General features: G+C 40.6%; 1 protein-coding gene across 9 annotated transcripts in view; it reads right to left on the reverse strand.

Annotated features, from left to right (window-relative positions):
* Positions 1–24,575, reverse strand: part of CDK19 (cyclin dependent kinase 19) — a 136,619-nt gene that overhangs the window by 72,793 nt on the left and 39,251 nt on the right. For 4 of the 9 annotated variants that reach the window (XR_014786647.1, XM_084827291.1, XM_084827290.1 and 1 more), the window contains 3 exons: positions 12,011–12,121; positions 9,914–9,976; positions 5,210–5,350 (listed from right to left, as the gene is read on the reverse strand). Coding sequence is in view for 8 of the 9 variants with exons in the window: in XM_084827291.1 (XP_084683417.1) it covers positions 5,210–5,350; positions 9,914–9,976; positions 12,011–12,121 (315 nt within the window). In the remaining variant the exon portion in view is untranslated. The other 5 variants (XM_084827293.1, XM_084827292.1, XM_084827294.1 and 2 more) reach the window with 2 other exon arrangements.

The raw sequence follows: 24,575 nt of genomic DNA on the forward strand, positions 1-24,575 counted from the left end.
AAGCCAGCAGCAGTGCAAAGATCTAAAAAATGCACCAACACAATTTTTAAAACTGAAGAGCTAAAAAGTCTGGGAAAATAGAAGGGTCTTCACTGGCAGTGACAAGACCACAACGAAGGTGGCAGGCGAGCCTCTCTGGGGAGGTCATTCCACAACTGGGGTGCAATCATTGAACAGGCCCTCTTCTTAGTAGTCACTTGCCTCACCTCATTCAGTAGGGGCACCCAAAGAAGGGCATCTGAGGATGCTCTTAGGGTTCGGGCAAGTATATGTTGAAGGAGACAATTCCAATATAATGCTCCGTTTGAAATATTGATATTATCTACATTACAGATAGCATTATAAAAGACAAAACAAAAATATTCTAGGGTATATTTAGAAGAAATGATTATTTCCATTTATTTGTAGCTCTAAGAAAAACCACGAGTACCATTTCATTTCTTTACTTCTGAAGGTGATAACAGGTTTCATCATTGTACTCTTTACATCCAACTATTTACAAAGCCAATAAAGACTGAAAAAGCAAATATTAACAACTTCTTGTTTCATTCCATTTATGGAATGAAGGCAGCTTTCCAGGTTAAAATAACTTGTGGAAAATTAAACAGCACAAACCACTAGCACCGAGGGTAAAAAATAAAAAAATTGTTTTTTAATTGCAAACACAAATGCATTCCTTTGGCTTTATACTGAATGAATATCTTCTAATTTCTCCATGAAAAGTGAAGGTTATTAAAATTATAACAATTCTCTTGACACTTGAAATATTATAATTCTATCTGAATTATAATTCTGTTTGACCGATCACCATAAAAAGGTATTTTCCCAAGCTCTCCGGGAATAATCCCTTCCAGTGTTCAATTTATTTTTCTTTTTGTTGGAAGTAAAATGCCATGAAACCAATATAACACAGAGCAGTGATTTTCTTCTTCATAACAGCTGCTGTAGTTTGCCAAGCAGTAGTAGATGCATTCAGCTACTCATTTGGAAGTTGACAGGCAGGGAAAGACCAAGAATTCCAGTGAAGTATCAACAAAGAAATCAGACAGTTAATTATTGTAATTACTTAAAGCTTGGCTTCATTTATCTCATGTTTATGTCTGCACCATATTGGGTTACAGATGTGAAGCTTATACACACAAATAATTACTACAATCACCTGTATATTAACAAATATTAACAATGAATTAACAAATATTAACAATGATGAAAAATTACCATTTTCATAGAGGGCAATGGCTAGTAGAAACTTTTGAATTTTTGAGAAATAATGGTGCACTATTAACTGTTCAGGTACAAGGGATACAAATATCTTCCTTGCAACTGGTACAATCCTCCCCATCCACTAGCACCATCATTGCTATCAAGCTCTTGTATGTAACATGGTAGTACAGCTGTCACAGAGTGCTATTGGATAGTGTCTTTCACATGACAAGAGACCGCTCTCACACATAAATCAATATAAGAATGCTATTTTACTTTACTGCATGTTCATGTAGTCCTTTAAAAGAAAAGGCAGAGAACTTAAGAAAAGTCCAGTAGGTCCTGTCCCTAGCGCTGCCCCAACATTAAATAACGTTTTAGTGTTGCTTTTCTTTTGTTGGCAGAGATGCACTTGTTCCCATTCCACCAAGCACTGAAGAACACATCTGCCAGGTAAGTTCAAGGTCTAGTTTTCCCTGGTAACTTCATTGTGGCATGGACAGTGAATGAGTGACAGGCTTCCATGGAGAAACTGTTTCTCTCTCGCCTGAGTCAGGTAACCTGAGGTGGCTGCATCAGGTGCTAATATATCTATATTTCTTTACTGCAAAGCCTTATAATATAGGTACCAACCCAGGAAGCCCCTGCATAACTCTTTATCATCTAGGTCATTTATCCTTGGAGTTGCCCAGAGAGAGAACAACATTCTCTAATTGCATCACAAAATATGTGAAGACTGCTACACTAAATTAGACCATTGGTCTATCTAGCCCAGTACTGTCTACTCTGACTGGTAGCAACTGTGCTACAGAAGTGTTTCCCAGCATTATATTTGAATTCCTTTTAAGTGGATTGAACTGCCTAATGTATGTAAAGCAGGTACTTTACCACTAAGCTGTAGATCTTTTCAAAACATGGGTACTTAATCTCCTACCCTACTCCAATAAAGCCACAGGTAACGTAAAGTTGTGCAACTGTATTTTTTATACAGAAATGTGAAGTGGAAACAACAGTTTGAAACTACCCTAAACTGAGTCAGTTCTGAAGTAAACAATTTAAGGATCCTTGCAGTTGGATATTGCAGTGCTGTTTCTTTCAATTCTGTCCTATATTAACATCCTTAATAACACAGTACATTGCTTTAAAACCGACAAGCGAAGGCCGCTTCATAGGCTTTCCAATGTAAGTCTTAGTACTCATATTAGGAAAATCATGCTCAGCCCTAACCTCTGCTTGTTGCCCTATTTTTAGGTAACAAGATAAACAATGATCCTTTTAAATACATAAAACTGTCAATACATTCTCCTGTCCCTGCTTCAAAGTTCTTTTCCCTCAACTTCCCAAGTTTTTCAGACTTTCCTTGCAATTTGTCTTCCAAACTTATCATCATATGTAGATCACCTGGCTGTGAGGAACTCGCAACACGTGTAACTAAATTGAAACAGGAGCTGAGTCCATATAAATATGAGTAAGACTGAGACTAAGTTTATTTTGTGAACAACCAGGAGAACCTGGCTATAAAAATTTGGTAAATAAATACACCAAGGTAAACAATTTAAGAAAATATTCAACTTTTAGACTACATAATAAGGAAGCTGTGTCAGAATTTAAACCAAGAATGCAGAAGGAATATGAACACCTCACTTCGCCCAAATAGCAGAAAGCTCCAGGGATGGCACTGGAGGGTTTAGTTCGTTTGGGTATAAGGGACACTGTCGACATATATTTCTTTTATTTACAAACATGGAAACAGAAAACACTGGGAAACAAACAGGTTCTTACAACAGGCAGCAAAGCTTTTAGTTCTGTTTCAGGTTCCCAAATAGAACCACAGCACCCCAAGGATGCTTCAGTCAACTCAGTTCTCTCTGCCTCTAAAATTCAAACTGCTTCAAGCTGTTTATATGCCCTCTCCCATTAGCTGAGGCATGTCATATTTTTCAACTCCAATAAGTACCACATTCCAAAAAGTGGAGAGAGGTACCAAACTAATGGGGGGTGGGTGGAGAATCTTTTTCCTATTAGCTCCCGTAGAAGAAGCATCAACAAGTCATTCTGGACTATTAGCAAGCCAAATCATAGTTTCCAACCATCCAAAACCACAGAATAAAAAGTTGTTCATGAGCTCAGATCTGAAATTGCTTAAATAATTCTATGTTTAATCTCAAAAATACAAACACATTGGATTGGATCCAACATTGTCATTCCACTGATGGAAGCAGTTCTGGCAGTGGAACTGAGAGGGAAGCAATTTCCCCCCACCCACCCACGTACCCTCAAAATCTGCTACGGAGGGCTGGGCAACCCCACAGAGCAGATATTAGGGTGGCATGGAGGGCTGCAGTGGGAGGGGAGAGAGCAAATCCTGTAGCTCTAGCAGACTTCCATTGGATTTAACCCACTGGACACAAACTGCATATCAAGACATTTCTCTCCTTTTTCAGGAATTATGCACAAGCATTGGAGGATCAGTGTGCCTTAGTGCATTTCAGTAGGGCATTTCAATTAATATTTCTCTCTGTGTGAGAGAGTAATTAGGCAATACCAACTTGCAGTTAGTCAAATATTGGGATTTGTAACCAACTTTCATCCTAATACCCAGAGAAGAAAGCTAAAACTCTATGTACTCCATTACTGATAGAGCAGTCCAGTAAAATTAATGGAAATAAAGCTACACCAAATTATGCTGCAAATAAGTGAGGTGTCACACCCTGACTGAAGGTGTCCTCCTCTGAGGAAGAGCTAGATGCCACAGAAGCCCAGGGTACCCCAGACCATGGACTGCCACCAGACCCAAAGGAGCCTGAACCCTCACGGGAAGCGGCTGCAGAGCCATCCTTGTCAAGAGAAAGGGACTCTGTCTCTGAGGCAAAAGGAGTGTCGTCACCTCAAGTGACAGGCTAGCAGGGCTCCTGTGTGAAGGAGTGCTCACCTCCAGAAGAGGTCTCCTCAGGAGAAAGGGACTCCTCAGGAGTAGAGTCTGGAAAGGGAGCTCTGATTGCTACAGCGGAGCTCTGGCTTTGGGCTTAAAAGCTTTCACAGGAAACCAAGCCAGTGTTGGAACAACATAATCCATCCAGCCTCTGCCATGTACCTTGCCTCCTGAATTGTGCCCTGTGACTGATGCTCTGTTTCCTGACCTTCTGGACTGTTCAACGACCCTGCCTCTGGACTGTGTAACGTACCTGACTAATGTACTATGTTTGACCTCTTGCTTGTTATCTTGACTATTCCTGCTGCTGCCTGCCTGCCTGTGTTCTGACCTCTGCCTGGATTTTGACCACTCCTGCCTTAGCTTAAACTTCCTTCGACTGAAATCTGTGTGCTTGACCATTTGCTTGCCAACTTTACTACTCTACTGAGTCACTCCCTGTCCTTGCTTGCAAATAGCCAAGACTCGATCTAGAGCAAGACAGGAGAATAGATCCACAAAACAATACGAAGCTCTCACTTGTGCTGATTTTTTTCCCTCTGGAAACTTGGGAGCAACATGACTATTAATATAATCATGAAAGTAGTCTGTCATCTTGCGGAAAAGGCAGCTTCTTAGATAGTTTTTCTAAACATCTTTTTCATATTATTCAGAGGTCATTTAAACTGATGACAGAATGACAAGCCCAGGTCATTTAAACTGACGACAGAATTACAAGCCCAGTTGTTCATTCCTAAGAAATGATTTCCACAGTTAGGAGGAAATTCCAATAGCAGGTCATTGAGTTTTACAATGGTAGAAAAACACAGTAACCAATTTTAATAGTTAACCGCTCTTTCAATGTAAAGTGTTTATTGACTGTTCACACTGATATCCGCATTTGTTTACTGGATACAGCATCAATGGCTTATGGCAAATGCTGCAGTTAAAAACCAAAGTTTACTTTTTACTTTAAAACTTCTAATAATATTTAGCAACCACAGGAAGAAGTACAGTGATCCATGAGATTAATATTTTGCATTTGTATTCACCTTCCCTAAAATGCAAATATAATCCAAAAGTCACACCACCTACCAAGTCTCTGTGAAGCACCCAGTTTGCATGGAGATAATGGATTCCATCAAGAATCTGATAAAGTAGTGATTTGACCATAGATCTTGGCAACTGCATGGGTTTTTTGTTTGCTTTTGAGGCACGGTGGAACTTGATAATATGCTGGAAATAAAAAGAACACAAATATTATTAATTTATCTTGTCAAAATGAAATTCTCATATAATAATATTGAAAAAAAAGCTGTTTAGTTTTAAAATCTAAAATAGTAGGCATGTTTGTACCTTTCCACATGTTTTTACACCTAACATCTCAGAAAATTCAACAAGAGTTTTCAATATACTTGGATTGAAATTGCTTTCATTTTCAGATGAATGGCACAGGCATTTTTCCAGTTTCTATGCAACTACCTCATAGTTCTAAAGTGATTTTATGATAACTAGCACTACATTTTTAGTTAAGAGTCACACATTCCAGAGGTCTGTGTTGAAGTATTTCATGGATTACAAATGAAACAAATTGTGCAAACTTGACAAATTTGCATGTTTTGTGTTGCTTACACTATATCACAAGTGGGCAACATGCGGCCTGGAGCCTGCATGCAGCCCCCCCTCCCCTATTTTGTGGCCCTGCCACACCGATGTCCAGTTTCAGCAGTGCAGTGGCAAAACAGCCACATCTCTCCTTCAAAACAAGGTGTGTGGTGAGCACAAGCCCGGTTTTAATGGCACATCACAGTCTTCCAGAGTGATCAAAGGCCATGATTTGCCTTTAAAACAAGCCCGTGCTCACTACGTGCCTTGTTTTAAAAGGAGAAACGTTGAGTTTTTGTCACCACACCATCAAAATTTGGTGTTGAGGGTGTGTGTGTGTGGTCCTCAGTGGGTCTGAGGAGCAAAAATTGGCTCCCAGACCCTTTGAAGTTGCCCACCCCTGTACTACATTTTGAGGGTAAGAAGATACAGACTTGGAATTTTTTGGTTAAATAATTATCAGTGATTAGGGAAGGAAAGAAAATTGAGGCTAATGGAAAAAGAGGGACAATGAATATGGCCATTGGGACCTGTATTGAATGAAATAATTTCACCTTCAGATCAATTCAGACTTCCTTCTAGCACATTTGACTGAAACTTGTAATTAACAGAATTATGAAAGTTTCCTCCTAAATGAAAGTTCAATTTCTAAAGAAGGAGCCAGTTTTTAATAGGGAAGAGAGTAATGAGCATTTAGCTGAGGGATACTAAAACATGAAGTTCCTGGGAATCGGAAAAAAAAAAAAAGCGACTTTATTTAAGAGAAAGAAGGGGCTGAATTTGAGCCACAGGTTGTCATGGATTAGCCCCAGACCCTATCAACCATGCAAAGGCTCAGCCCTGGAACATGTGGAATAATAAAGAACTAGGCTCCAATGAATACCAGAAGCTTCCTGACAACTGAAGTTTTCAAATCAGGAGCAAACCCAGTTGGTCTCCTTCTTCCTCCTATCTCTTGCATAAATCAATCATGGTTAGAGCTACACCTGCACCGATGCTAACCAGCTTCCCTCTTAACCAGGGTTTGCAGACCCATTTCAAATCCCATTTAAGACGGCTGTATAGTTACCCTGGTTACTGTTCATGACTGACATTTTATTTATTTATTTGGATATTTATAAACTGCCCTTTATCAAAAGATATCAGGGCAGTGAACAATAAATATAACACACTCCGGGAGAGAGCACATGACAGGAAGGCCTGGCGTGCTATGGTCCATGGGGTCACGAAGAGTCGGACACGACTGAACGACTGAACAACAACAACAACAATATTTGATATAATGCAAAATAATATTAAACTTCACATGAGGAGAGAGGAAAATTAATGCCAGAGGATCAGGAATGGAAAGTGCCAATTTGAAGCTGATCTGCAAACTATGGTTGGCGAGAAGCCACCATTACATTTACACTAGGCCTGAGCAGCCCTAACCAGAGGGGGATCTTCACAACAACGGAATGAAAAGTAAATTGGAATATTACCCAGATTTTCATGGAATCAGCTTTGGTCCATCCGGGACACAGGAAGCAAGATAGGCTGAGTGTAGCATACCTTTTAAATCTGGTTTTCAGGGGTCACACAGCGCTTCAAAGGAACATACTTCTGGATGGGGTGGGGGGAGTAGAACTGAACATCATCAAACTGGCAGGGGCTGTTCAACCAATGAGAGAGGCTTGTTTCCCGCCCCTGTCCAGGCTCCCCCCTGCTACTACATTATTATGAATGGAGACCAACTAATTTTCCCCATGTGTGCAGATTTTCCTGAAGAAGCCAAAATCCCCAGTTCTCCAATGAAACATCTGAACGTTCCCCCTGAGAGCTTCCCCCCACCCCAATTTCACCACATTCCAGCAATCTGCGGCGGAGTTATTGCTCCCACTCCAGTTTTCCCCATGGGTGCACTTTGCCTATTGCTTCCAACTACCCCACCCCCCATTCTCCTTCACTCAATGAGAAGCTCCAGTAAACCAAAAGATCCTTATTGAAAGTGATAAAGTGGAGAAGGGACTTTACATGACAAAGGAGAAACTTTACATCAGAGAAACTACAGAACATCAAAGAAGCACAGCATCTCCATTTAAGAGAGCAATGGAGAAGCGAAAGAGTTACTAAAGTTAGCCTTTAACCCTTTCACTGCAGGGGAGTGAGATTTCTTACTTCTGAGTAAACATGCACAGAAGGGGGGTTCTGTTAAGATAAAACCAGGCTACCTAAGGTGAATGAGTTTCCCCACTACTGTGGTAATGTGAGGGGTCGCTGCTGCGCTCCTGGGGATTTTCTCAATGGGAAAAATGACTTCCATGGGGGAAACAAGAGGGAATGGGGCATCCTGCCCCCTTGACCACGTCACTGACACGCTCAGGATTTAATGTGGGGGCAACATGGCATACTGTGGTAAAACCACCAGGGAGCCACTTTCAGTAAAAAAGTTGGAGTAAAAGGAGTTTCAGAAAATGTGGCTTTTCAAGAGGGATGAGGTTGGTTGGCAGAGGATTGGTGATGACATCATCTGTCGTGAAGGAACTCAGACTGCTCTAAGTTCACACTAAATTGCGTGAAGACAGCCCCCAGGCCTCCACGACTAGGTGCTTCCAGGGATGAAGGCATAACTTCTACACACCCCTTAGTTTAAATAATGGAGAAGACAATCAAGGACTGAAGCAGAGACACACAAGCTCTCCATAGCAAAGAATCTATGGAGGAGAGGAACCTGGGGAAGGAATTCCTAAGCACAATACTGTGATTCTGCACTACTATCTTAAAGTGACTGAAGATGCATGGTTAATTATAATCCCCATGCAGTTGACATCTTCAAGAAAAGAGAGGGAAGCAGGCAGATGAAGATCTCCTCAGGGCCCTGCTCCAGGTGGATTATCCTCTCTTCCCCACAGGGCTTTCTACCATCAACTGCCCTGTGGGAAGGATCTTCATGAGTTATTTTTAGTATTATTTTATAATGGTTTTTATTTACATTGTTTTACTTTTAAGGCATCTTCGTAGGAGTTTATCCTATAAGGTGGGTAATAAATAACCAAAAATCAATCAATCAATCAATCAATCAATCAATCAATCTTACTTATTGTCAGAGCTTACTCTGGTAAATTGCCACTATTGTATACCAAAGGAGGGCCCCCTTGGCTTAAAATATGAACTAAGGCTTGGGAACTTACAAGTAGTCCCATGAGCTATTCACTAGATGAGGGGCTGGCAACACAGTTGCCTGTGGGGACACACACAAAGTTCTCTCACATAGGCACACGTACACACAGGAAAGTGAGGGTGGGGAATTGGGAGCACTTCACTTCAAGGAAACTAGAAAATCAAGTGCAAACAGTTCAAGGTACAAACACATGCACATACTGGTAGCACTTATATGTAAACTGTTAATGAAGACACAGCCTAGGAAATAGTGATAATGTAATAGTGTATTGTAATGGTATATTGAATGAAAAGAGGCACAGGAAGCTGGATAGCACACGATAAAATATAATTTTGTATTGGTCATGTGGTAACTTTTGAACAGAAGCATTATTTAAATGGAAAGATCTGCAAACTGGATTATTAAACATGCTTCTAGTTTTAGCAGCAAAAATTGTTTTGTGGTTGTTTTTAAAAGCAAACAAACTCATCTAATGCATATAAAATGAAGTTATTCATAATGAGCCTATGACACTTTTGAACTAAGGAGTGTACACTCATTCTTTGGTAATTAACTTTGATGGAGAAAACTTCAAAAGTGAGTGGGTGCAAGTTAGTAAATCTGTAAGAACAAGTTACCTAATTAAATTATGTGATGCATGCAGTAGCATGAAGTCTCATGACTTTATATCAGTTTGATCCAAGTTTCTTTTTACTTTGCAGTAAACTATTACTCATGCCTTTCATAATGGATTTTAATAATACAGTCCCTTTACTATGGTGAGCAATACACCAATCTGTCATAAGCAAACCTAACTTTCATGTTAGGGTAGTCCTAATTCGGTGTATCTTGAGTTGATCAGGCAAAAGCAGAAGCAACAAGAACAAGCTGCTGGAGGGCAAAGGTTTGATTTTCATATTACATATGAGAGCCAGTGTGGTGTAGTGGCTAGAGTTTTGGACTGGGAGTCAAGAGATCTGGGTTCTAGTCCCCACTTGGCCATGGAAGCTCACTGGGTGACTTTGGGCCAGTCACAGACTCTCAGCCCAACCTACCTCACAGGGTTGTTGTTGTGAGGATAAAATGGAGAGGAAAAGGATGTACACCACCTTGGGTTCCTTAAGGAGGAAAAAAGGCAGGATATAAATGTAATAAATAAATACAAGGATTTAGAACATAAAATGATTGCACGTATAAAATCCCAATTTGTAATCAATAGCTGAACAGGCTCTTCTTCAATCCACTCTTTCATCTGTGTCTGCCACACTGCACAGGGCTTTAGAAATTAAGGATTTCTAAAGCACTTTTTTTGAGGTGAAACTAGATGAGATACAGGAGATCTGTGATTAGTTCTCCTGACGTTACTATTTTTTCTTAAAAACATCTGCTGGTTCCCTGCAAACTTGATTACGTCCATGGTGCTTAGAGGCTTATTCCTTCCCCAAATATGATTTCTGATCTCATTTTCTTCCCCCACCAGCTATGATTTGCCCCACTAAAGGAAATTATGGAGTTACCCAAACACAGATCTCCTGCGTCTGATCTCTCATTTGATTATTGGGCCGATTTAAAATAATAATAATTCATTTATAAAACTGACATTGGTATCCCATCAGTATCTGCTGTTCAAAGAAGAGTGTCAACAGATGCACCGGGCACACCTAGATCCTTGGAGGTGACCTCAGATGGTTCTCGTGATTGTGGTTATAGTGTTAAATTCCCTTCAAAAACCAATCCTTCAGAGATTATGTCTACTTGGACATATATTTGTGGAAACTACTCAGTGATGTGGCAGTATCACTGGCAAACAACATTTAATAACTGAGTTTGGAAGGGAAAAGAAACATCTCTATTTCCAAGAGAGTTTATTTTTTTGGAAGTGGAACAGAACAAAACAGCTGTTCTGTTCCCCCCGCCCTTAACTCCAGAGGGTAAAGCAAAATTGGGATCTATATTTGTATTACATACATAAGTCTCAAAATTTGCATCCCCCTGATAACACTACACAGAATAGAATAGACCAATGTGAATTCTAACAGGCTGAGAAAATTCCCAGTAATCTCAGCTTCTGACACACACAAAAGTGGGTGGGGACAGCTGGGGGTGGGCAGATTTCTAGTCTTCTTGAATTAAAAGAAATCTGAAAATCTTCTGGCAGTCTTTATTAAAAACCAGACACTGGGTATATCCTTCACAGGACAATTTATGAGAAAAGACTTCTCCATCACTTCTCCAGTAGTGATATGAGGAAGAAAATTTTCCACAGAAAATTTTGAAAAAAAAATTTTCCAGAAGAATTTCCAGTGCTTTGTTTTTCCGCATAAAATTTTCTATTTCGCAAGTTCATTAGTAACAACGAATGGATGCCAATTCAAAATAAAATATTAGGAAAGCTTAGCAGTTTCAGAGTTGTAATTAATATTTTAAGGTAATTATCCCTAGCAAATATGTGAGAGAATACATAGACATCACTTATTTGTAAGTTGGGGTGGGGAGGATGGGGAGGGAAGAACCCCCCCCCACACACACACACAAGCAGTTCATCAGGAATTATTATGCACTGTACTGGCTTTTAATGATTTTACAAGCTGAAATAAAAGAGTGGTTGTTAGCATATCCTGCACACTTCTTTAGCTTGCTAAAATTTATTAGTGTAGCAACAGTTTTCATTACATTGGGGCAGGGAGTCTTAAATTTCCACAGTGTAAGAACTGTGTAAGAAGTGCTCATGCCTTTAGATTTGTACAAGAATAAAACTGCCATGTAATGTAACATCAAATGTGCTTTCATTTTCCCCTTCAAATATTTCATGTCAAATACTTGTAGTGTATTGAGACAAAAATTAACATGGAATACTTTTTAAACTTTGTTTACTAAATGTCAGTAAATAAAGATGCTAATTTAGATCACTCTCTAGGGCATTTTCCAATGCAAATTACCCTATCCAATTCAAAATTTTCCAGAAAGCTTAAACTGCCACACCCAAGCTAAGTCTTCATTCCTCAATGTGCCTTGTGCAGCTATACAAATAAAGCTAGCACATGAAAACTGGGCAAAGGTTCATACTTCTGATTGTAGGGTTTGGGGAATTAAGTATAGAATTCTAGAGCAATATACATACATAGAGTGAAACTATGGAATTCTGAACTTACCCACAAGTCATGTTCAGCATAATCAAACAGCAGCCACACCTTTCTGTCACTATGAGAAAGGAAAACCTTCTGTAATGCAATCACATTAGGGTGCTTCAGTTCTCGCAAAAGCTGCAAGTAAAAAGACAAACACCATCAATATTTCTGCCATCACAAAATAGACAATTCACTTTTAATTTCACAAAGAGACATCAGACATCTCCCTTTCCAATTCCAGCAACTCTGGAAGGAATACACCATTTAACAGAACAAAAAAAGGGGGAAAGCCCTTTTTTTCAAGTAGTATAAAGGAAAGATGTATAATGAAAGCCAACTTCTGGCTTGGATACAGACTTTGTTTCAGCTGATGAAAACATCCTGAGTGGAGCTCCACTCATGTAACGCTCTTGCTAATGAAAGGGAGATGGAGCCAAATTTTGCATATTTCCTCCTTCCCTCTCAAGTCCCTTGTGCTCTCTGAAAATCTGATCTGGAAGGTTGGGAAGTCCTACAAAATGGTGGCCGGGGGCAGGGGGCTGAAGGCAGAAATCAATGAAAATGGCCTCTTCCCTTATTCTGCCATCAGGATCCTGATCTGCTGGATCAAAAAACTTCCATGGACGATTCTGTTCGTGGATGGCTAAGTTAGGATCCAACCTTCTATGTCTGCCTCTATGAAGTACTAATTGCCAGACATCAAATAGGAACATCATGCAGGACCCCTGCAGACAATGATCTCTGCAGAGTATTCTCACACACTGCCTGAAGTAGAAGGAGAATTAAATAGATCTTATTTTGCTTCTCTGGTTCTCCCACCTGCTTCTCTCTTGCTTAATTCTACCCTGGAGAAGAGCTGTAATGGTTTATAGAGAAACAGGAAGACTGTGACCATGCTTTTTCCAGACACTAAGAAAATGCATAGCCTACTTGATGTGTGTCCAATAAGCCATTAATTTGTGTTAATGATCAAACTAAAACACTTTTCATACTCAGCTCCATAGATACAATATTTTAACATTTTCACACAATCTCATTATAAATCAACAATCTGAACACAATGCAGATGATCAGGAATCAAAAAGGCCACAAGAAACTCCATTGCTGTTACTAATGATCCAGGACGACTGAAGCACATGAATGAAATACCTCTCATCTCAAATAGCCACTGCCTGGAAGTAGCAATCCACACAGCAGTAGATGCTTATGATGGGGTTCTATTGGCTTGGTTGAGTGGCGTTAAGGTTAAGTCTTTTCTTCCCACCTCCAGGACATGGTGGTTAACATGGTGGTGTTTCAGTTGGATTTCAAATTACATGACTTGGGATTTCAGGATAGCGTTAATCCTGACTTTTGCAACAGAAGCCCCTCTAAGTCTACAAGACAAACTTGCTTGTTAAGTCTGCCAGGATTTGTAAATGAAGAACGTTGATGTCCAGACAGTGAGAGATTTCTGCCTGAAATCTATTCAGTACGAGAGAGAGAGAGAGAGAGAGAGAGAGAGAGAGAGAGATTGATTCCATTTTGTATAGCGTTCAAATAGTGCCATGTTTATATAATATGTTTTTCTGTGTCTCTATTTTTAATTTTAATTTTTGCTTCTATACTGAACTGAAAGGAGGTACTAATCCTGTTTTCAGACAAACATTTTTGTTGTACTCATTTTACTGTTGTCCCTCACTGATCCAGTACTTATTTTCATGTATTTCCTCCTCCCAGTATTATAAGTGTTTACCCTCCCCTTCTTCCATAAATTAATATTGGGTTGTATCTAAAAGTTCCCTTCTGCTCGCAATAAGCAGTGAATAGTCAGAACAGTGAAACCAAATTTAAATAGAATGTTCTGACTGTGCAACCTCTTGTACAAGCAGAAGTGTCTGAACTGCTATAGAATCTACCAGTTGCAAGACTGCATGAACTCAGTTTGTAGTATAGCGCTGGTGGCTATTTTCCTTCTGCTCTTGGTTCTTTGGATCAAACCCTAGAATCATAGAATAGTAGGGTTGGAAGGGGCCTACAAGACCATCGAGTCCAACCTTCTGCTCAATGCAGGAATCCAAGTCTGAGCAATAGCAGAAATGTTGAATCTCTTTCAACTCAAGGGCCAATTTCAATTTCAGAGAATTTAGGGGGCGGCAGCACGTTCCAGTGGTGGGTGGGGCCAAAGGCAAAAGGGGCTGGGCCAAAAACACCAGCATATTTCAGCTTAAAAGGTCTCACTGCCAGCAACTAAACCTTAGGTGAAGAATTTCAACCTTTTAAAATGGAGAAAGAACTACACAAAAGCCAGGAAACCACCAAACAATCAGTTATTGGAGAAAGAGAGCATGATCATCTGGGGGATTCCAGGCAAGCTGGATTTGGCCTCTGGGCTTGAGGTTCTTGACCTCTCCCCGATAGCTTCAGTTTGCACATGCACCAATCAGATGCAGAATGCTGAAACATCTATCCACAAAACCACGAGGAAACAGACTAAGTGTTGCTGAATGTCATTTCACATATGCATGCAAACTCTTATATCAACATGGGTACCCAACGAAACCAGAAATGTTGATATCTTTTGTAGAGATGTGGTGCACACTGTGCTAGATTACAGCAGGGTAGTTAGCTTGCTGACAAAGATTAAGAAGGAATAATACAAGGTTTATTTTACCATTATTATTTTTACCAAAGGAAGAATGATAGATCAGCATACCAGCCACTAACACCAAACCAGTAAACTTTTCCTAATAACCATGACAGAGCAAGAAAAGATGGAGACAGAGTTATGGTTCGCTAAATAAGGAGTGATAAAAGTGCTAGGGAAATGGTGGGGCAGTGTCTGGAGAGTAAGTACAACAAGAATAATGTGTTCTAGTGGCATAGGGTGGGGCATGGAAGAGGCAGAATGGATAGGTTTAGAGCAATATCAGGAGGAAGAGGAAGAAATAATTCTGAGTGAGTATATTTACTTTGTTTCAGAGTAAGGGGAACACAATGGACTTCATTTCTGGGTGGGTCATGATTATTTTGAAACTCACAGTGAGCACAGGCTACTCTGACATTGACCAGCCTTCAGACACACGATGGTGTAATTGGCTCAGGACACAACATGTTGTCATCTTCAGTCCTCTTCAGGCATGGCTGATGTAGGTAATGATAGGGAAATGGACTAAGCCATTATTGGGGACGTTGGAGCTTTTCACTCCTAGCTGCTGAGGGTTTCTTACACGTGTAGACTCTCCCAGAACAAAAAATATATTGGACATATTTGATGCTAGGGTGATGTCAACAGAAATACAAACAGGGGAATATGCATGTATAAGCCATCATGACTAGCTGAGCTTCTCAGTAATAAATGATATCCAAGGCAATAGCACAAACTCAGGATAACAAAAAATATAAACAGAAACAATGGGGTAGATACTGTCCGACTTTCCTGTTTTCAAACTGGAAGAGGGTTTTTTTTAAGCCTTCTCATTTAGCACACATAGTTTTGTTAAGAAAAGAAAGAAAAACGTATCATCTTGCCAGATCAGGAAAAGTACAAAAGAATGCTCATTGCCTGCAACTAGGATAGCACATTCATGGAACCCTGATGTGATCTGGAGCAGCCACTCTGACTCCAAGGGACATGCATACAGATAGGCATCTGCTAGCAATAAATACTTGTGAAGTTTTCATGTACATAAAACCGAAAGTCTCTCTGCCACTAGACTCCGGATTTCCTCATTAGACAGGATCGATGTGTTCTTATGGCAGGCTTCAGTGCAGGGTTACCAGTGTGATCAGAAATACTCTCCATTGGCAGAATCCAAAGTTGCATGAGTGGACTTCTATTCGCACAACAACTTTATTCTCTTATCTTCTCCCCTGCAACCCCTCCATGTCCCCCCAAAATCTGCCCTGGAGGGTCCCTCAACCCTCTGGAGGCAATTTTGAGGGCATGCAAGGAGCTGGGAGAATTTCTATTCTGCTGATGGAGAGCGTTCTGTAGTTAATGCTATGTAGTTTCCCTATATCTCTTAACCACAGTAAGGGAATTTGCTCCATATTGTCTAGAAATGAGACTGTGTACTCCCAGTCAGGGGTGCTATGTCTGCACAAGAATTACAAGTTCACTGTCAAGCTTGTTTACTGTTATTATATTGACAGGAGTAGGTAATCACATATTAGGGGGCATTTGACAAAAATAATTGGCCAGCGTTCTGTTTCAACAGTAGATCACTGTTTTCAGAATTGATTGTAATCAGGCTCTCTATGTCGAGAAGTACTTAGTTTAATTTTAAGGCCACCATACGTGTTTAGCAAAAATGTGAAACCCAAATGTAAATCATATGTAATGATTGCACACAGATTTGACTGTGTGTGAGAAAACTGTTACAATCATGGGAAGCAGTCCTTAGGTGCATTCAAGAGACATATGCCATGTTTGGACATAATGCTAAGCTATGGTTTAGCTGTATGAGCCAGCACAACCTTGAGCTCCTGTGCGCATGCACCTTCCTTCAGCTGCTATGTGCAGCCACAAGGAGATCAAACGCACCCACTTCCACTTTTAGATTAACCAGAGTTCTTCATTACTTCCGCACTCAGGAAACTGATTAGTTTAAACCAAGGATGAACAACTTTTTTTTACCCCAAGGGCCGCATGCACTCCTGGCTAGTGGATCAGAGGCCACACACAGCAACCTCTGCATTGAGTTCACTGGGAGAGATGAAAGTTAAAGCCTCTTCCCCACCCCCCACAACCACAAGCCAGATCAGTTTCCTCTCTACTATTTGCAGTGAGGAAACAGCAATATCAACATCAGGATTGCTAGGAGGGGGTGAGGTGAAAGCAACTTTTCCCTCCCCCTTGAGATCCCAATACAGAACTGCTGTTTTCCCACTGGTGCTGCTATTAGCAGCAAGGAAACAGCTATCTTTTCCCCTGAACTCCAGCAGATGGCTGATCAGCTGGGCAGTGGGGAAAAGTGGGTTGGGCAATATGTAGCCCATGAACTACCCATATGTAATTTAAACTATGGCTAGTGATTAAGCCAGGATCATAAACTATGGTTTGATCCTGGCTTATTTTAACTAACCATAGTTTAAACAACCCAAGTTCAGATATAACAGGGAACCCTGGTTGGTTGGAAAGCAGAAATGGATGCTTCTGATCTCCTTGTGGCTGTAACGAAGGAGGAGAAGGGAGGGGATACAGGAAGCCAAAGTTTATGAAGACTTGCACATGTAACCCTAAAGCCATAGTATATCATTACATGCAAAAAGGCCCTTCGAGTGATATGGCAGTGTTTCAGAGGCTTTGCTTGCTCCAGACTGTTTTGAAAATGGTGGTGTTTGTTTGAAATTAGTGCAGGGGTCAAGACCAGGTTTAAACAAATTTCATTTTGATATCTCCATGTTCAACAAGAATTACAAATAAACTTACAAACAGAATGCCAACAGGCAAGTTAAACCAAAGGCTTCACTTCACTTGGCAAACCAAGGCACCTCTCTGTCCTGCTTCAGACCCTTTGGAAGGCAAGTAAAAGGTCAAGAGCCACTGTTGCCTTGGAATGCATTGATCTTTGGAACAGGATGCCTAAGAGAGCGGTGTCATCCCCTGTTGTGTCTCACCAAGGTCAGCCATCATTTTACACGTCCCATACAGTTAACGAATGAGCTGTTTCACATTTAACATTAGTTTCTTCACAAAAATAGGCAATTACTGTTGGATATTTCAAAAGGTTTTGGTCTGTGATATACTTTATGTCTACCAATAATTATATCTAAATCCATGTTCAAGAGACCTCACTTTAGAAGTTGCATTATGATCTATTTTACATTTCATCCTTTCCACACAAATAGTTTTGAAAATCTCTGTGGGGGTCAATCTGGGTTTCTTACTTGAAATGTAGAATGTTGTCCTGAGTGTGCACACCAGATTTCAGACTGATGTCTCAATGTTGAAGAAAGATATCGTGCTACTTTATATTTTGCATTCTCTTCTCCCCATCTGAAAACAGCCACGGAGGTTGAACTAGTATTCAAATTTGAAATACAGAACTGTGCCCTCAATGTGTGAGCCAAATTTCATTCTAATACTTCAGTGTTTGGATTATTAATACATTGCAAACAAGCTTATCAAATTAAATCAAAAGCATCATTTTGTTTGGTTGATTATTAAAAACATAGTAGTATTACTGAAGATTTGGTAAATAAATACATGGATGTTTAAATGATTTTAAAATCACCCTTGCAATATGTTGTTGCACTCTGAACCCAAAGGAGGGTTAGCATGAAGTTCAGGAACGTTATTGTTTTACCTGCCATTTCACAATGACTTAAAAATTAAGAGAGAAATAAATTTGCTGTTTATTCCTTTCATTGAGTTACCATTTAAATCAAGAAACTGGGACCTGCATTCTTAAATGCAACCCTTGGGAAATAGCACTCACTGCTGTACAACGCATTTATCTATCTTGATTTTTAGCAAATGTTCAATGTATTATGTATTTGTATTAAAAACTACTAAATGTTGTGCAATATGGAGCACTTTCAGACATAACGAGTGTCTGTTAAATTGGGCATGCAGTAATATTTTAAAATATTCCTATAAATTATCTAATGTCTTTTGTGATGTTTGGATGCAAACATTCAAGGAGTACTTTTGTGGTGGAATCAATGACAAATCACAAAGAAAAATCTCCTTCAAATGCTCCTATATTCTTCAAAGTTCACATTTGTTTCATGAGGAAAGAAAAATCAGAGCAGTGAAGCAACATACTCACTCATATAAGAGAAAACAAGCCATACAGAGAGGAAATAAATTCATTTCTAAGTCTGTAAAAGTTTCAATTAGAAAGCTCCGAGCTTTAATATATTTGGTATAACATTTTAGTTGATTATCTGGTGGAGGCTATTTTTAAATCAGTGAGGCTACGAGCGTGTCAAGTTTTTTTTAAAGACTATTTTGGTTCTGATGCATTAAAAAGGTAAAGATGTCCCCAACCAGTCGTGTCCGACTCTAGGGTGTGGTGCTCATCTCCATTTCTAAGCCGAAGAGCCAGCACTGTCCGAAGACGCCTCCATGGTCATGTGGCCGGCATGACTGAACACCGAGGTGCACGGAACGCTGTTACCTTTCCCGCCGAAGCGGTACCTATTTATCTACTTGCAATTTCTTGCTTTCGAATTGCTAGGTTGGCAGAAGCTGGGACTGAAGACGGGAGCTCACTCTGTCACGCAGCACTCGGGTCTTGAACTGCTGTCCTGCCGACCTTCCAGTCTGCAGTTCAGCGTCTTAACCACTAAGCCACCGCGGCCCCTTTCTGATGCATTACCCTAACATAAAAAAAGAAAGCATTAAAGATGGTCTCTCCTTTGATAAGCACATCTGGCAGCTATTTATGAAATTGTAAGAATTCTTATTTAAAAATATTAGTGTGCATACCAATAGTAGTTTCAGCACTTCAAAAACATAATTTTTTTCCAAGGGTGCAAGAAGTAGAGGTCTATTGTAAAAACATCATTGAATGCTACAACACTTTCTTATAGCCTGGATGCCAACCACTCAGGGGTTGTGCGACTAGTTGGTATGCAAGAGTCTCAGTGAATAGTACATTAGAATTAAAATAACAAATCACTCCCGCCAACTAAGAATGGCCATCTACTGCCTAGAGCAGAGACAGTAACCTCCAGCCTGGCAGCTTCTTCTCCTGGCCCCTCCTCCTTTGTCACAGAAGAAATAGCTCTAATCTACAATCAGCTGCTGATTGGAGATAAGTGCTTTTTCCTTCTTAGCACTGAAAAAAGATTCCTTTCTCAATGTTTAGCCAGGGGAAAACACTTATCTCTGATCAGCTGCTGACTAGAGATAAGAGCTTTTCCATCCAAGGCAAGGGGGCAAAGGCCAGGAGTAGAAGCTGCTGATTGGTTCAGTCCTGCTGCCTTCTGAGCTTTATTCTGCAAAGGCTTGTCCTGTTTTCTTCTGAGCCTTGCCCTGCAGTGGCTTGTCCTGCTTACTTCTCAGGAGACATGCTAGCCATGCCTACTTCTGAGTAGATATGCTTCCTACTATAAATTGGTAACACTGTGGAACTGCAGGGGGTTGGATTTTTTTAGCCCTACCCACCACTGGAATGTAGCCCCCTGAGAATTCCCCCCAAATGGAACCCAGCCCTCGGGCATGGTTCCCGACTCCTGGCCTAGAGGAACAAATAGTATTCAGACACCTGAAACTGAGCAACACAGCTGTGATGCCCTTTGATTTTTTTCTTTGATTTTTTTTTTACAAGGAATACCTGCATGCTTTCTGAATGTTTACATTTTAATACTGTTTTTCTATGTACTGTTGTTGGTTGTTGCTTTTTTTGTTTTTTTGCTACAATTGCTCAAGTCATGTTAACACCCTTGTTCCCTATCAAGCATTTTGAAAGGCAATTGTTCTATAAATAATTTCATTTCAGGATCTGAAAATGTTCTGGCATTACTAAACTGCATTCTTCTTAAACAAACATATTTCAAATGGCTTTAAAAGGATTATGCTTTGATTCAAATAAAGGAAATGAGACAATTAGCATTGTGCTTTTATTCCATGGGTTCCACAGAAAGAGTATAAATAAGTCTGGCAGTTTTACTGATAGCTGGAAGGCACACTTAATTACTGTGTTACTAGCTTCACCCAAAGTTAGCACTTGCTTATTCCTAAATCAAAACCTGAAGTGTTTAGGTGCACAATAATAGTGACCACTGCAAAGTTAAAAGGTAGCAGAGAAAGAACTGTAACACACTCGGGCAATCTAAGTGACCATGAGAAACAAGAGAGGTGTTGTAATTTGTATATGACATAAGTACTCCCTGACATCCACTGATTGCAAGGGTGCAAATGCTTTCCAAAACACTAAATAAGAAAATCAACAAAATATGCAACCATATTAAAGTGTCTTCCAAAAACTAAAACTGCGGTGACTTAGAAGACCAACAATGTGTGTGTGTGTGTGTGTGCGCGCGCGCGCGCGTGGAACCAAATGTTGGAACCAAAATATTGCTAGTACTAAAATATTACCCAAATGAAATTTGTTCAACATTGGTAAAGAACTCATTCTTAAGAACTGGGATTTTCAAAATAAGGGACAAAAGATTAGCTTTTTCTGGCAACAACAAATGGTGAATTTCTTCATATTGCCCAAAGAAAAATGATAATGCTAGAGCTTATTACGCTGCAGTATAATAATTGTTCAAGGCTCTCAGGAAAGTTGTTCTAACCTTCCTTTTTACAAAGCTTATGATAGGTGAAACAGAAGAATGGAAAATACCTAGAAATCAGTCTTCATTATATTTTTATCCAAGCCTTCATTGTGTCATGCAACATGAGCAAGTAGAAGAAAGAGAGATCCCTATACTCAGTTCCCAAAACACTTATTAGACACATTCAGTGTTCAAATATTGCATATCATCAAGGTACAAAAGGTACAGAAGTATACAACCTTCATTTTCTTCTCTACAAAATGTTAAACCTGGGGATTTTCACTTAAGTACGTGCACCTCCTTTTTACATCTTTATATTTCATATGTTAAACAGAAAGTCTGTTTTATACAGCTTTCAATTCTTTTAAAATCTCATGTTAAGTAGAACATGTTCATCTCAATATAATCATGCTGGAGACAGTACAGGGAGGAATAGTCATTTTGTATTTCATTGTTTTCTGACATTTAAATTTTAACATGCATTAAGTCAGCACTTAGGGATGTATAAAATGTTACTGAAACTTAAGTCCCATTCAGACTAACACTGTATACAACCCTTAGTTTTTGCCACAAAATCTGTTTGAAATGTCAGAAATTAACAACATGATAGCCATATATTTCCCAATTATCCATGCCACTGAATGATGTTTGTTGTTTATTTGTTCAGTCGCTTCCGACTCTTCGTGACTTCATAGACCAGCCCACGCCAGAGCTTCCTGTCGGACGTTGCCACCCCCAGCTCCCCCAAGGTCAAGTCCGTCACCTCCAGAATATCATCCATCCATCTTGCCCTTCGTCGGCCCCTCTTCCTTTTGCCTTCCACTTGCCCTAGCATTAGCATCCTCTCCAGGGTATCCTGTCTTCTCATTATGTGGCCAGAGTACTTCAGTTTTGCCTTTAATATCATTCCCTCAAGTGAGCAGTCTGGCTTTATTTCCTGGAGTATGGACTGGTTTGATCTTCTTGCAGTCCAAGGCACTCTCACAATTTTCCTCCAGCACCACAGTTAAAAAGCATCTCTATTCCTTCACTCAGCCTTCCTTATGGTCCAGCTCTCGCAGCCATAGGTTACTACGGGGAATACCATTGCTTGAACTATGCGGACCTTTGTTGTCAGTGTGATGTCTCTGCTCTTAACTATTTTATCAAGATTTGTCATTGCTCTCCTCCCAAGAAGTAAACGCCTTCTGATTTCCGCTAAAACCAATTAGTTGCTATTCTATAACCCTTGAAACTACTGAAGTGCATTTAAAAAAATTAATATAAACAACTCAACACACACATTCTGCGCTCATCATTTAGCTAAAGTTACTTACACAAAAAAATTCAGCTAAAGTTACTTACACACCACACTGGGAGGTGAAACATAAGTAGACCTCTCCCACTGAGAGCAGTGAAGTGCTAGATCACCCTTCACCAGCCTGGCACGCTTCAGATGTGCCAGACTACAACCCCAATCATCTCCGGATAGCACCTGCTGATTGGGGATTATGGGAACTGTAGTCTGGCACATCCATATGGTGCTAGCTGGGGAAAGCTGTGCCTGAGTATGCCCAATTTTAATATTTTCCACCATTTGGGGCTATTCCTACTATAGCACAGAAAATTTTTGAATTTGTATTTCAAATCATGCCTAGAAATAGGCATTCCTAAGTTCATAACATTTAAGATTTTAAATTTGGGTATATGCACTTTAGAAGTAAGAATTCTTTCTTCATATTCAAGGAGTGGAAGCCATATATCCCTTCTCCCACCATAAAAACTAGGGGTTCAGATTTATGAGCTTGTTTTTACTGGGTAGGATCCAATGGTACCCTACTGCTGGCGGCCAGCACCACTGAACCCAGGGCAGGCACAGCTCCTGCCACTGGTGGCACTGATGTACCGCTTCTGGGGGTAAGCCCCCAAATGGCCAGAAACATACGTTTCTGGAAGGGGCAGGTCGCAACTTCCAGAAATGAACATTTCTGGTCATTTGAGGGCTTGTCCCCGGAAGTGCTACATCACCACCGCTGGTGCTAGGGGCTGTGCATGTGCCAGTGATGGCAGGGCCAGCCACACGCACACCAGGACAGGTGGTGCTGATTGCCAGTGCTAGGTCACTGTTGGATCCTACCCATTGTTTCCTGACGTCTCACAGAAATTACAGAAAGATTATCGCAGAGGTAGGCAATCTTTTCAGCCCTGCAGGCACATTTGACATTTTCACTTGTCTCCCCCCACCCCCACCCCGGATTCTCCCCATCCTCTCCCACATACTTTCCTCACACACACCCCATGCACCTTCCCTAGCCCTCACCCAGATTGCCCCCCCACTGCCTGCCTCTGCACTCACCTCAGAAGCGCTGTAGCCCTAATGAGGAATTCTGAAGTTGGCAAATAGGGAGAAGAAGAGGCAGCGGACATCACCCATCTGCTTGCTTCCTGCTTAGGGCTTCAGAATCGCAACAATAGGGAAGTAGGCAGAAGTGGAGAAGGGTGGGGAGAACCCAGGAAAGGGCTGAGGGAAGTGCATGGCAGGCGGAAGAAGGTGGTGGGCACAGCTGAGGCAGTTACCAGTGCACTTGTGGGTCCCATGTTGCCAGTCCCTGGGTTATTGTATTGGGTTATAAATTCAGAAGTGAATGGGAGCAAAAGATCCTTCTAATGGGTTCATTTGGAAATTTGAAAGCCCACTGTGAGCACTCCCACAAAATGGCTGCCATGGTGGAGCTTGCCCATTCCCAAAATGGCTGCCATGGTAGGCATGGCCAGTCACAAAACACCATTTCCAAGGAAGTAAACTGGTGAAGCGAAAAGAAAAATAACTTGCCAAAGAACCTAATTACAAGGCAGAGGTTAGAAAATACAAACCCACTCTTTTGAATCCAGTCTTCTGCTTCAACAGCAATGCCCATTTTACAAAAGGCAAATTGGTGATGTTCAGAGAAACATACACATACAAAACGGAGGTAAACCACATACACACACAAACCTAGGCAAAAGACATCCCATACCAAAACAAACAATAACAGCTAACGCACACCATAACGCACACCATAACACACACACGTGCGCGTCCTCCATCATAGACAAAACACCCAACTCGCTACCCACTAACCCATCTAGCCCCTCTTCAGGACACCCCTTCCACCCCACAATGTACCTTTCCATTTTTGCTGGACATGCTACAAAATGAAGTACTGGGCTGCAGCTGCCTACCATTTTTGTTTTCTAAGAACACTTCTGGGCCCCACGGGCATTCCTGGAAACAAAGATGGAACTGGAGACTGATGCTTCACACATGCCAACCTCTCATTTTAAACCAAAAATTAAATCAATTTTCTTGCTTAAAAAAAACCAACAAATCCAGAGAGGCAGGGAACCTGGTAAGCAC

The sequence above is a fragment of the Heloderma suspectum genome, chromosome 1, assembly GCF_057233095.1.
Source record: "Heloderma suspectum isolate Gila_16-S chromosome 1, 16-S_ref, whole genome shotgun sequence".
In the NCBI taxonomy this organism is placed as follows: Eukaryota; Metazoa; Chordata; class Lepidosauria; order Squamata; family Helodermatidae; genus Heloderma; species Heloderma suspectum.